This window comes from Meles meles, chromosome 11 (genome assembly GCF_922984935.1).
Source record: "Meles meles chromosome 11, mMelMel3.1 paternal haplotype, whole genome shotgun sequence".
NCBI classification, from domain to species: Eukaryota; Metazoa; Chordata; class Mammalia; order Carnivora; family Mustelidae; genus Meles; species Meles meles.
The window spans coordinates 66,675,062-66,689,164 of NC_060076.1; the positions used below are offsets into that span (position 1 = coordinate 66,675,062).

Below are 14,103 nucleotides of genomic sequence, written 5' to 3' on the forward strand. Positions count from 1 at the left end.
ATTCTTACTACCTAAAACTGTAAGGCTTTAATACGTCAAGAAACATCATAAAAGCAGGAGAGTGGATAAAATAGCAAAATCACTGTTTTTCATCCCCTAAAGGTTCTAAAATGATCATGAGTTCAGAAGTCCATTTAGGAAAGTGTTGATGGTGAACTTTATAATGGATGGATTAGGTTGACTATATGTGAAACAACTGATCAGTTTCCACATTAGGGTACATAAGACAACCAGTATGTGCCTTCTCATTTGATTCAAAGCACACACCACTACAAATGAAGTATTCTTGGAAAAAGATTGACCCTGGATCTAAAAAAACCTATAAATTGTGCTCTCAGTTTGTAGGCAATATAGGGGTTAGCAAAACATGCTAACACCAGAGGAATGCAATCAGCCAAATGCACAAGTGTGAAGGATTCTATTAGTCAATACAGTAGATTCTATTAGCCTCTTCTACTGGTTGTTTTTTCAGGGGACAAATGATACGAAAATCAAGGGGGTAATTATTAAAGATTAAGGGAGGCTTATTTTTATATTATTTTGTAATGGATTAAAGGAGAGATATCAGTATTGGCCATATGCAATGTGTGGATCTTGTTTCAATACTAATATAAACAACCCAACCTAAAGGGTAATTTTAAAGAAATTTGAATATAGATGGGTTATTAGATGATTATTACTGGATTTATTGGGTGTGAAAGATAGTGTAGTTAAGTTTCTTTTTCTTTCCTTTTTTTGAGTCCTTAGGGAAAAGAGATATAGATCAAAGTATTTGGGGTAAAGTGGTATGATGTCTGTGATTTGCTTGAACTAATTAATGGGTACGTAGGGGTTCTTTTGGCTATTTTGTCTCCTTTTTGGTGTATTTAAAATTAGTCATTAAACAGGAAAAAAAAAACATAAACAAAAGTTCATTTGTACTATGTAGCCTGTGCCTTAAGTGAGATGATTATAAGCTGTTCTCTCTGTTGGGTAAAAGTCGGCTGTTTATGAGTGGTGTCAGATAAAGAGATGTAAACTTTATTTTATTTGCATAGCATTCTTTCCTGTTAGCCTCATCTATGAGACCTATGTAACTCTCTCACTCTTAAAGAAGCACAACTTGATTCATAGTCTTAGTAAGACTATATGGAATGGACAAAGGGCAGTTCTTCAGAGCAAAAATGGGGTGCATTCATATTAAAGGAATAGGAAAAGGTTGCTAGGTGGGCAAAACCACAGATACCGACTACTTTACACTTGCTGGTTACTCAGGACATTCAGACCTACTACTGTCTACTCAAAGAATTTTTTTTTTTTAAAGATTTTATTTATTTATTTGAAAGACAGAGATCACAAGCAGGCAGAGAGACAGGCAGAGGGAGAGGAAAGGAAGCAGCTCTCTGCTGAACAGAGAGCCCGGCTCGGGACCCCATCCCAGGACCCTGAGATCATGACCTTAGCCGAACCACTGAGCCACCCAGGCGCCCCTACACAAAGAATTTTTAGAACACTCCAGCTAACATAATTTAGTTTCCCTTCAAAAAGGGAGATATCTGAAGTAATGCCTTGTTAATGCTTCTGGCTTCAGGCCCAAGATTTCTGGACAATGTCAGTTCCTCTTCCCATCTCTGCAATAGTTGTTTAAATTATAGACTTTAGAAAATTTATCTACTAATAATATGCTCTATATATGCAGTAGTAGGAGAGGGAAAAATGAAAGGGAAGGGAATTTAAAAAAAAAATTATATGACACAGCAGGAAAGACATACGCAGATAGCATCCAAAAACCTCACTCATGCATTTTGCTCAAGAAGGCATAATTTGCACATGATGATAGAGTACTGCTGGGCACACCCAGCTCTGTGGCTTGGACAGTCAGTCCAGTCACTGAGGCCTGCTATAGGCTGTGCCCAGAATCCAGATCTTCCACACATACTTTAAACACCATTGGATATGCTGGGACATGTGTGCCAAGTGGCAGAGGACTTTAGCATGAATCAACTGTGCAGTGATTCTTGCTCTGGGTCCTACTCATATTTCTCACTGCCAGAAAATAGGTAGAAGCAGATAAATGGTCTAAAACCCATGCGAGTTTACGTTCTTGAGTCCCAGAGATGTCAGCCAAATGTTTCAAAAAGATGCAAAAAAGGTGGACAGTAAAACCCATGTTTGTTTTCTGCACTTATCCAGCTATCTAGGTCTCCACATTGGAGGCAACCACTGGTACTAGTTTGTTGTTTATCCTTATTTTAAAGGGCATATCCTGACTTGGTACAGATGGCTTGGATCGCAAGAAATATCCTGAAGTGGCAGGCCCTGTATATTCATGGGATTTATATCCCACCATCTGAAATACATGCAAGGCACCTGTGTCTTCTTAATCTCTTCTTAGTTCTGTCAGCCTGATAACTTCAATATGGTAGACTAGTGTAATACACTATGTTCTGAGTTGATACCTCTAAGGGAGGTGAAAGCGGTTCGAACCACTTTCACAAGTCCTCAAATTATCCAGTGGAGATATGCATTTATTACCAGCTTCATAACTGCATTCTAGGTGCCTGGGGTGGTATTAGTTTTCTCCAATAGGGTCCACATCTGAAAGTACAGCTTGAGTTGGAGTCATCATTTGATTGTGTCTATGATCGCCCAATGTCATTGACTAAGTCCAACTAGCCTCCTGGTTAGAAAGACGGTTGTTTTTTTGTTGTTGTTGTTGTTTGTTTTTTTTGCAGATCACCAGATATCATTTTTTGCTAATCCAGTCTTTCACTTGGCCATTCCTACTAGAAGGTTATAACAAGGGTCCCTGATCATAGGTAATACCTCATTGACCTCTATTACCTTCTTGTTCCATGGACTTCTGGTTTCTAATACCCTAATATGAACAGAAGTTTCCCTCCCGTTTTCCATGATTTGGCCCAGTAACCAGTTCTAAATTCCTCTTCTTTCTTCAAAGGTTTGTTGTCTGCAGCCCACTATCTGGTTTATATTAGATGTTATATCAGTATATATGAAACTATATCAGTTTGTAGTTGCTTTTTTTTTTTTTTTTTTCCTGAAACCACAGAAACCAACAGTGGTTAAATTAAGGGGGAAAAAAAGGATTTTGCAGAAAGCCCTGGGTAGTGGACAGAATTAAAGAGCGAGCTGAGGAGCACCTGGCTGGCTCAGTGGGTGGAACGTGCAACTCTTGATCTCAGCTCAGCGTTGTGAGTTCGAGCCCACAATGGGTATAGAGATTACTTAAAAATAAAATCTTTTTTTTTTAAAGATTTTTATTTATTTATTTGACAGAGAAAGATCACAGGTAGGCAGAGAGGCAGGCAGAGAAAGAGGAAGAAGCAGGCTCCCCGCTGAGCAGAGAGCCCGATGTGGGGCTTGATCCCAGGACTCTGAGACCATGACCTGAACCGAAGGCAGAGGCTTTAACCCACTGAGCCACCCAGGTGCCCCCAAAATCTTTTTTTTTTTTAAGATTTTATTCATTTGGTGAGAGAGATGAGAGAGAGAGAGAACAAGCAGAGGGAGCGGGAGGGAGAGGGAGAAGCAGGCTCCCTGCTGAGCAAGGAGCCTAACGCGGGCCTCAATCCCAGGACCCTGAGATCATGACCTGAGCTAAAGGCAGATGCTTAATCAACTGAGCCACCCAGGCACTCAAAAAATAAAATCTTAAAAAAAAAAATAGAGAGCTGGAAGGCTATACTTTGTTAAGGACATGATGTAGGGTGGCCTTGGGATCTAGACTGGGTGAGTCTTTGAAATGACTTAGTTCCATTCTTATGTCATTCTGTTCAAGATTCAGATTCCCAGCACAGGGTCTGGTTTGCCTAACTTGAACATAATTTCACCTCTCAGGGATGGCGCAAGGTGCCTTGATTAATAGGCTCACCAAGACTTGGGGAATGGAGGAGAAGTTCTTTCCTCAAGGGACAATAAGGTGTTGTAACCAAAAGAAGGGAGGAGGAATGCCCAACGGGCATAGTCAACAGATGCCCATTCCAGAGTATTTGGATTAGGTCATCATTTCTCAGTAGGGGTGTCTTTGGCCTTTGGGGGAAGGCCATTTTTCGTGCACTGCTGAACCGATGCATTGCAGTATGCTCAGCATCCCTGGCTCCTGGGCACTAAATGCCAGCAGCACTCCCACTGCTAAGCATCACAATCAGGTCACCCTTGTTTCCCAGTCATGACTATCTCCCCCCAGACAGGCTGTAGAACAGCTCCTCAGGACCATGGCTGCATGATCCCTAAAGCTGTTTCCATTTAAAACTATCAGATGTATTCCCATTGCTAAGCAAAATGTTGTTTGTAATTTGGCTATAATAAAATGATGTTTTCTGTCTCTTCTACCTAAAAGGTCTTCAGTTTAGTGTCTCCAGATATCTAAAAAGGCCTCACCTAGAACTGTGTGAACTATGTAAGAAATTCATTAATTTGTTTCTTCTGTTTATTTCTTTGTTTAGGGCACAGACTTTAGAGCTAGACTCTGTGAATCAAATCCCACAACCTGTAGCACTGCTATTTCCTAGCAGTTACTTCCTTTGGACTTTTATGTAATCCTACTTTGGAGAATTATGTAATTTCTCTGTGCCTCTGTAAAATGAGGATAATGATAGTACCCATTTCAGAGAGTTGCTTCCAGGATTAAATTAGCTACTGTGTGTAAACCATTTAACATATTGTCAAGAGCATAGTAAGGGTATGTGTGTATAAGCTATTACTGTATTTCTAAATGGGATATTAATAAAATTTCACATAGATACACCTTAAAAAATTTTTTTTCTGGGGAAGTTACCTTTTAAAAGTTAAATTGCTATATCTGGAAAGGCATTTTGTTATGGTGTTTAGTTTAGAACTATACTTTGAAAAATATCAGTGAATTATTCATTCCTTTATCTAATATTTATTGTTTGCCAGAATTCTAGGAGACAGGGAATTTATATACAGGTAGAGGAAGCAGTAACTAAGTGAGCAAATAACAACTGATGGGATAAGAGGTGTGGAGGAAGGAGCAGAAAGCAGTAATGCAGGGAACGGTTCCATGTGTTGGTGGAACGGATGAGAGGCCTGGACCAGATGGTACACAGCGGAGGAGTGGCGGCATGGGAAAAGAGAGCAGGTGCCAGAGCTAAGTTTTTGCAAGACTTCAAAGACTACAGGAAGGAGCTAGGATCTTTTCTACAGGGAGTCACGATTTCTTTCCCAGGAAGCTTTTGAAGTTGGGGGGAGGTTTTAAGCAGGAGTGTGCTGGGTGTGATTCTCATTTGGGAAAGTTGTTTTTGTGGACTGTAGAGAAGGAATTGGAGAGGGATGGGTGGGAAGAAATGGATGGGAATGGGATGGGATGCAGCAGTGGAATTGGAAAGAAGTGGATAGGTTGAATGAAATCATGCATTTTTATTTTAGGAGTAGAATTGACAGGTGTTGGTGATGGCTTGGATAAGAAGGACAAGAGAGAAAGGGAGGATTCAGGGAGAAGAAATAAATTTTTGGTTATTATGTGCCATTCAGCAGGATGCATGTATTTCCCCCATGATTAAACCTTTTTTTTCCCCTCATGTTCCTACTTAAGATCAAATTTTTAGTACTATTTAAAAACTTCCGTCTTCCTGCTCAAGTTTTGTGTACTGCAACCAAATTATATGACCTCCTTAAGTATTTTGATTTTTTTCTTTAATAATGAAACCCGCTTTGTTGTTGTTTTGGCACTTAATTGGGACCATTTTATCTGTTAATTATTGCTGCTGCACGTTTAAACTCACCTTTTGCAGAGCTGTCTTTTGAAATCATATAGCTGAGTATCATCCCTGTCCCAAGAAAGTCAGAGACCTTGTAAAAGCCTGCACAGTTGAGAAGCAGCCCTCCCTCCTCTGCCCGGTGTGCTTCTTATGGGTGAGGATGGTGAGGAACTGGGATGGTGGGGGGACACCTGGGTTTATTTAGCCAGTTCTTCCTGAGGCCCATTCACACTGCGCGACTCCCCAGTTCTTTCTAACATGGACTTCAGGTGTGCTAAGTCACGTTTATGGGCGATGTTCTGTCCTTTAGGACTAGTACACGTCCTCAGTAATTGCAGTTTTTCATATTTTACTAAAATATGATTTCTTCTTGTGAATTAATTGAGATCAAGCATATATACTAGTCTTTAATTAAATAGGTTGCTCAAATTGATGCATGTGGAATGAATTATTTTACTTTTTCCTAAAAAGTGAAGAGAGACTGGAAAGAAATTTCAGTAGACAGTAATGCATAGAGATTTTCTTGAACACCTTAATGAGAAGTCAGAAATGCATATAAAACATGAAAACTTCAAAAACATTTTTAGACACAGCCTATTATTAAACACCCGAGGATGTTTTTGATTTCCCATTACATTAAAATACCCAAATGAACTTCAGAACATTTAAAAATAGCTCAATCTTAAAAAGAAGATATAAACTAGTATCAGCTGTGTGCTTTTTGTGTGTAATTAGCATGTGTCTGTGAAGGTATAATGACTTCTAGTGGAATATTACTCATGATAAAAGTTCAGATGGTGAAAATTGGAGCTACAGCTGGGTGACACGTTTTAAAATAGTTCAAAGATGACTCCATCAAAGGCATTCTATTTTAGTCCCTTCTATTCCCCCTTTCACTCATCAGTGGAATATGAAATCACCAATAAAAATCCTTTTAAAAATGTTTCATTTTTCCCCTTTCTTCTAGATTTGATGTGTGCTCACTGTTTCTTTCAGTGCTTGGCAGGCCACTGTGAAGGTCCATCACCTTTTCCCTTTTTCCAAGATGGCTCAAGATTCAGTAAGCTTTTCTTCTGATTATCAGTTTTGGATGCAGAAGCTTTCTGTTTGGGACCAGGCCTCCACTTTGGAAACCCAGCAAGATACCTGCCTTCACCTGCCTCGATTTCAGGAGTTCCTGAGGCAGATGTATGAAGTCTTGAAAGAGATGGTAAGTGGTAGACCAAAATAACGAATCTCTACTACATTTAACTAAGCCTGAATGTTATCTAGGGTCAGGGACTTGTGGTATTGACCCGATGTATTGTTGGGTTGGAAAGACATATTATCCATAGGTAATACAGACAGGGGGCGGTTTCCTGATCTCTGATTTCTCATGATTTCAATCTTCTCGATTAGTTACAGTGTCATATGGGACTTCCTGACCAGTAAAGTTATTTTTTAAAAAAACAAGACTTTGACACTTGTTGTCAGGTAATAATTGGGATTCTTTTAAAGGCCTTTGCATTTTTTAAATATTGAAGAGTTTTCTAAAGTGCTTACCCCCCCCCCTTTTTTTTAAGAGAGGGAGAAAAGATGGGGAGAGAAGAGAGAAAATCTTAAGCAGGCTTCATGCCCAGGGTGAAGCACAATGCTGGGCTTGACCTCACAACCCTGAAATCATGACCTGAGCCAAAATCAGTGGAACATTTAACTGACTGAGCCTCCCAGGCACCCCAATGCTTATCCTTTCTTTAATGCTGTCCTAAAGTTGGTTCTACCATGAGATGATAAATAATAAGATCTCTTCTTTTGAATATTTCAAGTGATCTTTTCCGGTGAATATTAAGATTTTGAGTGTCTTCACTGCTATTGTATAAAGTGTTCAAATTTGATATTTTTTTGTTTTGACATTTCTCATTTTTACTACAATGGATACTTTTATGAGTTAACATGCTTTTATATTATGAAAATATTATTTGTTTTATACTTTCTAAATTCAAAGTAAAAAGTGAAATTTTCATTTAACATAGATGTTCTTTTGTTATAAAAAATATAACAAAGGAAAACTTCCCTTAAAGAAGCAAGTCAGAAATTTGAAGAATTACTCATGTTGACGATATGAGTTCATGTGTTTTTATTAACTAGAAGGAAAGATAGAGTCTGTATGAGCAACTGACACTACCTTTTAAAATTGTTTTTCTGTAATTGGATTTCTGCAGCTTGGCTTTAAATTGGTCCCAGAAAGTCTAGGATTGGCCTTGATGCTAAGACAAATGTGAAGAATTTATTGATGCAGCAGCTTACATTTCAGCTTATATACATGTTACCTCATGTAGGTCTTATTTTTGAACTTTACTGAAAGGTAAAGAAGTGGGAAGAGGGCCAGTTGTACATGCTACAATAACATGTAGATTGTTTAATTTAAGCTGTTTTCTATTTGGTTGATCTGGTCTCAGATTGTTGTAGAGTAAGTATGATGTCATTTCGCATTTAGTAACCAAAATAGTCATAAACAGAGATGTATATCTTTATGCTTTAGCTGCTTTTGTTTCTTCTTACAAGTTCTAGAGTTCTTGTCCTCCCAAGCCTTCTTTGAAATAGCCCTACTAAACTTGAGTTAGGAACCTTTCTTATGGTGGATTAAAAAAAAACCATAATATTTTGTTCACTGCTAAACATTCTTTTATATTTTTAAACAAATTAGCCTTTCCTAAGTATAAATAAAGGTAATTTTATAACAAGCTTGATTTTATGTAAATGTGCTGTACATCTTCAAATTTGGGTGGTATGGTTTAAGGATGAAGTAAGGTGGTTACTTGTTAAATTTTATTTGAAATTCCCACTTTTCTGAAATATTTACAATATTCAGACTCCTTCAACCTATAGTATCAGTTTAACTCTCTAAGTTGTGTGGTGTCCTTCTATTGACCAAAACATATTTTTCTTCCATAGGATTCAAATACGATCATTGAAAGGTTCCCCACAATTGGTCAACTCTTGGCAAAAACTTGCTGGAATCCTTTTATCTTAGCATTTGGTAAGACTCGAAAGCCTGTCTTCTCAAAATATAAACTTCTAATAATAATTTTAATCTATGCATTGTTTAACAAAATACAGAGCTTCAAATTAAAAATTTTGTCCCATCATTATTACAAAATAACTATTGAGATTTATTCATCGTTCCATTAGAAGGATGGCATCCTGTTTGCCTGGGTGACTCAGTCAATTAAGCATCTGCTTTCGGCTCAGGTCATTATCTCAGGGTCCTGGGATCCGGTTCCACATTGGGCTCTCTGCTTAGCGGCAAGTCTGAGAGTCTCCTTCTCCCTCTCCCTCTCCCTCTGTGCTCTCTCTTGCTTTCACTATCTCTCAAATGAATAAATGAAATCTTAAAAAAAAAAAAATAACAACAAAGATGACATTCTTTTCTTATCCATATATGTTCACATAGATTATCTCACACACATGTACATACACACACCTATGCACATGCATATCAGTAAGAAAATAGAACTTGTGCTATGGAGTAGACTCTTCCAGATGATTATCATAACCTCATTTTTAATTCATTGTGAAATGGTTATAATAATGAAGTAATTTCTCGTTTCACAATTTTATGTTAACTCACATTCTACCTTTTTCCATGCATAAAATCATTCTTCAGTGTCTTAATCCTCCCATGGCCCTGACGTTCTTTACGGATGACACTGTAGTTTTACCCAAGGTGAAGAGGAATTTGGGGACACTTTGGGGTAGATGTTCCTTTCTTGACCTCCTGCATACCTGTCTAGCCTCATTTCCTGTGTAATCCTCCACAACCACACCACACATATGGTAGTAGGATTGAGTTGAGTTACTAACGGTGACTTGAAGGCACGTGATGTCAGGGCTTGTGACATGTGACTCTTTTGCCTGGAGCTCTGTTTTCATCTCCTATCCTTTTAAACTTTTTTTGAAATAGTTTTGCTGGAGCTGAGTTAGGAACTTCTCTTAGTATCCCCATAGCTGATCGCACCCCCCTGAATTCTAACACTTACTGTACCGTTTTGTAATTATCGGTTTGTCTGTCTGATGTCCTGGAGGACTGAATACTTCTCGAGAGCAGGGACTGTGGTTTTACTTGTTTTTGTCATTCCAGGGCCTAGCATAGGGGAGAGCAGGCACATCTGAAAGTGTACAGTTGAGGTTTATTGCCTTGACTTGACTGTATTTTTAGCTAGTATAATATTTGCTTGACGGTAGTTTTGCAGGATAGGTAATTATGGATTAGAGCAAAGAAATTACTTTCCCCATAATGTAAAACTGATAAAAGCTAGGATCCCACCCCTCTAAAGCCTGCATTGTTATAATGATTTGTCCTGAGGATCACACCTTCGTGGTTGAAGTGGCCCAGTTCTCACTTTGACACCAACCAGCCTCACATGAATATATATAGTCACTGAACAGATACTTACTAAACTTTTTTTTTTTTTTTAAATATACGAAGCCTAAGAAAACATGGCTACGATTTCTCTCACTGGAAGCATCCAGTCACCTAGAAAAGAGACCCCAGCAGATCAGCCTGACTCAGAAATGGTTTGTGTTTATGGAGCTCTGAACAGGGAGCTGAGAGTTAAAGGAGAGTTTTTCAGGGGAGGTCAAAATGGGGCTGATTCTTAGGGAACAGTAGATGAGATGGGACTTTCTGAGACAAGCCACCAGACTCGCTAAGTTTCAGATTCCTTATTTGTAAAAGCAGGAGGCTGGACTGATTTCTCCCTATAGCCTTAAACTTGTATCTGTCTGTGATCTTTCCTTGGCACCTGTCCCCATTACATTGGCCCCCTCTGACAGCCAGAAACAAATCCTTCATCTCTTTTTGTTTCAGTGCCTCTGTTATGTTTTGAATTGCCTGTTAAATTTCAGCTTCCTGTTTGAGGTGTGCCTTGGGTTCTGAGCTTAGTGAAGACTGACAGGCAACAGAACTCCGGGATAAGTTAAGTCTTGCCTGTGTTACTACTGTTGTTTTGTTGTTTTGCTAGTTGGGTACTTTTGGCCAAGAAAGGGTCTTTTCTTATGGTTTTATAATATCAAAGTAACCTTAAATAACAGGAAAGGTGACAGCTTCCATCAAAGAAAGAAGTTAAGTCTCTGATTATGCTAGGTGAGAATTGGATCAGAAATAAGGATAATAGGGATGCCTGGGTGGCTAAGTTGGTTAAGCAGCTTCCTTCAGCTCAGGTCAGGATCCCAGCGTCCTGGGATCGAGTCCCATATTGGGCTCCTTGCTTGGCAGGGAGCCTGCTTCTCCCTCTGCCTCTGCCTGCCTCTCTACCTACTTGTGATCTCTCTCTCTCTCTCGCTCTCTGATAAATAAATAAATAAAACCTGAAAAAAAAAAAAGAAAGAAAGATAATAAAGAAGGAGGAAAGATTTGGAAATGAAAAGACACCATGAAGAGGAGAGAAAAAACAGATAATGGAAAGGGAGGGGATACCTTTTATTCAGGGGTGTTCTCTATATAAGCTTACTGCTTTCACCTTCTTGGAATTATGGCTGCTTGTATCGAGCTATGCCCTCAGGATTAAGCATAACAGCTATAACCTCACTATTTGGTATTTATTGCTACATAAAAATTTGCCCCCAAACTTGGCAGCTTAAAATAACAAATATTTATTGTCTTAAAAAAGTGCTACCTTCATACTTTTAAATTGTAGATTAAGGAATTTTAAAAGAATTTTAAAGAATTAATTTAGTTTTCATTTGGAATACTAGCTCAGGAGCCAAAAAAAAAAAAAAAATACTAGGTGGCAAATATATGCTGGCATATTTTTTCCCCTTCCACTCATTTTTAGAATCCAAATTTTCATGAAGACCTGGTGGCAGTGACTTTTTGCATGATGAATCCCAGGTGTTTTCCCATCTCACTCAACTGGCCTGCAGGATGTCCACTCTGAATCTAGGAGCCTCAGAGAGGAACCTGACAGATGCCTTCTCCCCTGCAGTGAGTGTTGGTGGCACTCATGAATAACAAGTGATTGCTTGCATCCATAAATCCCTAACACAAAATAAGCCCATTAGCAGTACATTTCAGTGCATTTCAGTCCATTTTAGTCCATTGACCCTGGGCAAGGGAAGGCACCTCCTAAAGGCTGGGTGAACATTTCTCTGGCTGCTCTTTGTTTTTGTTTTTGATTTGTTTTGAGGGACAATTTTGAAAAATTGTATACGTGTTGAACTAAATGTGCAGATTCACTCAACACCTGGGGAAAATTTCCATCTTTTAGATAACTTAAGTTCCATAAAATACTATTTTCTTTCTTTTTCTCCTCCTCCTTTCCTCCTCCTGTCCGTCGGGTTGCATTTTTTCCTAATGAGGAAGCCACTTGTGTAGTAAGCATATCATTGGATGTGTCTGACACTCTGTGACATGAAGATAGTGAGACTTTCTTCTAATATTTAAAGCACAGGAAGTGCAGTGGTCAAATTTTAAATCAGTAGCATTGGTTGAGCCTGAAGAATCCTAGGATCTTTAGAGATTAAATGACGTGATTCATGAAATAAACCTGTAATAGGCAAGCCGGTGAGACATTTGAGCTCATTAAAAACTAGGAAAAAAATGAATGTCCCTCAGAATAATCCGTGATAAAGTTTGTCCAGAGATGTTATTAGGGGAGCAGAAATTTTTTATGGGGGAGAAAGTAGGCTTAATAAACATTTACTATTAGTGTTCTTTAATGTATGGTTGGAAATGCAGGGGTAGCTTTTATATTTTATAAAAGGTTATATTTTCCTTATTTCTCGTTACCATAGCTCTTAGAAATGCTGTGTTTCTTAGACCATAGAAGATGAGAGGGTAAGGGGTATCAGGTGATTCTGCAGAGGATTGATTCCTGGTGCTGGGCTTCCTGGCTGCCACTCCACGGCCTTTGGATGAAGGCCATGGTTGGTTGGCTTTCATGTAGGTACTGATATCTTCAGTTTTATGCATCATTCTTGCTTCTCAGTTGTGTTGTAAAATCTCCAACTGGAATGGACTCTGTTACCAAATGAGGAAAAAGAAAATGGCTCACTAAGTAGATACTCTTGCCAAGTATAAGATTTCAAAGGTCAGTGTTTTCATCACATATTTGGTAAACTTTTAAATTTTAAAGAATGAGGAACATGTAAGAGGCTTCTATTTTATCCAAACCGTTTAGAAAAGCAGAATATGTTTTAAAACGATCCTTTTGTTAAATTTGTTTTTAACAAGTGAGGGTGTTTTGGGAAACTAGAAGATTAAAAGATTAAGACACAAATCCTGACTACTGCCTATACCAGTTATATTGCCTTTAAAAGGTTGAAATTACTATCAGTCTGAAATATGCTTTAAGAGAACTGATCTTGGGAAAAGTGCAGTCCTTTTAGTTGGTTCTTTCATTCTCTTTTGGCTTTAAAAATTGTTGCTGTATGAGAAAGAAAATTGACCACACAAGGGCTAAGCATAAGTGATCCCAAAACCACAAGAATAAAAAACCCCATGAAGTTAAGTTTCGCAGATGGTCCTGGATGTTTGTTCCGTGAATTTAGTAGTTTGAGATTTTCCTAAAATACAATACATATATTTCCTTTAAATACAGTGTTTAAAGAATTTTTATACTGATTATCTTTTCTTTCTATTTGATAAGACCTACTTATTTTAGTTTTCCTTTTTGCAGATGAAAGCCAGAAAATTCTAATATGGTGCTTATGTTGTCTCATTAATAAAGAACCACAGAATTCTGAAGAATTGAAACTTAACTCCTGGACACGGGTAAGAGTAAATCTTGCCCTGTACTGCTTTGCATTGGATTGATTAAAAAGGTGCTTCTTTGATAGTTCAGTTCTGTGATGTTTTAGAACTTTTTCAAATACAGTCTTCACTGTTCCATTATCTTGCTGGATGTCGTTATTCAAGAGATTTCATTTTTGCTTGATTGTGAATTCCAGAAGATAGCAGTCTTTAGGGTGAACTTTTTCATGCCTAGAAGACCTAGTATTGTGTGATTTTGAAAAGTTACTTTCAGGTGATGTAAAGAATGTTCACTCTTTCCTTCTAGCATTTGCTATCTTCAAAAAAATTGCTCCTCCTTATCAACCTAGTTTAAATACTTATGTAATTCTGTCTTAAGTATTTCTCTCTCTCTCAGGGTCTAATCTATAGTAAAATGAAAATTCAGAAGTGCCCTGGAAGCTGCTGTCTTTATTTTATACCTGAAGTTGGTATCCAGGCCAGGGTGTTCAGACTAGCACCACAGAATAAATCATTGGCTGCCGTTGCTCACAACATCGAATCAGTTTCTTGACTGTGCTGGGACGCATAGCTGACAGCTTCCTGCATTCCCCCTATTTCTGCTTTCTTCTGAAGGGCAGGCACTAGTTGCCGAATGCTGTAAGGCTGGGC

General features: G+C 38.4%; 1 protein-coding gene across 3 annotated transcripts in view; it reads left to right on the forward strand.

The window, feature by feature from the left end:
- FANCC (FA complementation group C) overlaps nt 1–14,103 on the forward strand; it is a 283,214-nt gene that overhangs the window by 86,588 nt on the left and 182,523 nt on the right. For 2 of the 3 annotated variants that reach the window (XM_046023918.1, XM_046023916.1), the window contains 3 exons: nt 6,717–6,930; nt 8,655–8,739; nt 13,364–13,473. In XM_046023918.1, coding sequence (XP_045879874.1) covers nt 6,766–6,930; nt 8,655–8,739; nt 13,364–13,473 — 360 coding nt within the window. In that variant the 5' untranslated portion in view covers nt 6,717–6,765. The remainder of the gene's footprint in view (nt 1–6,716; nt 6,931–8,654; nt 8,740–13,363; nt 13,474–14,103) is intronic. The other variant, XM_046023919.1, reaches the window with a different exon arrangement.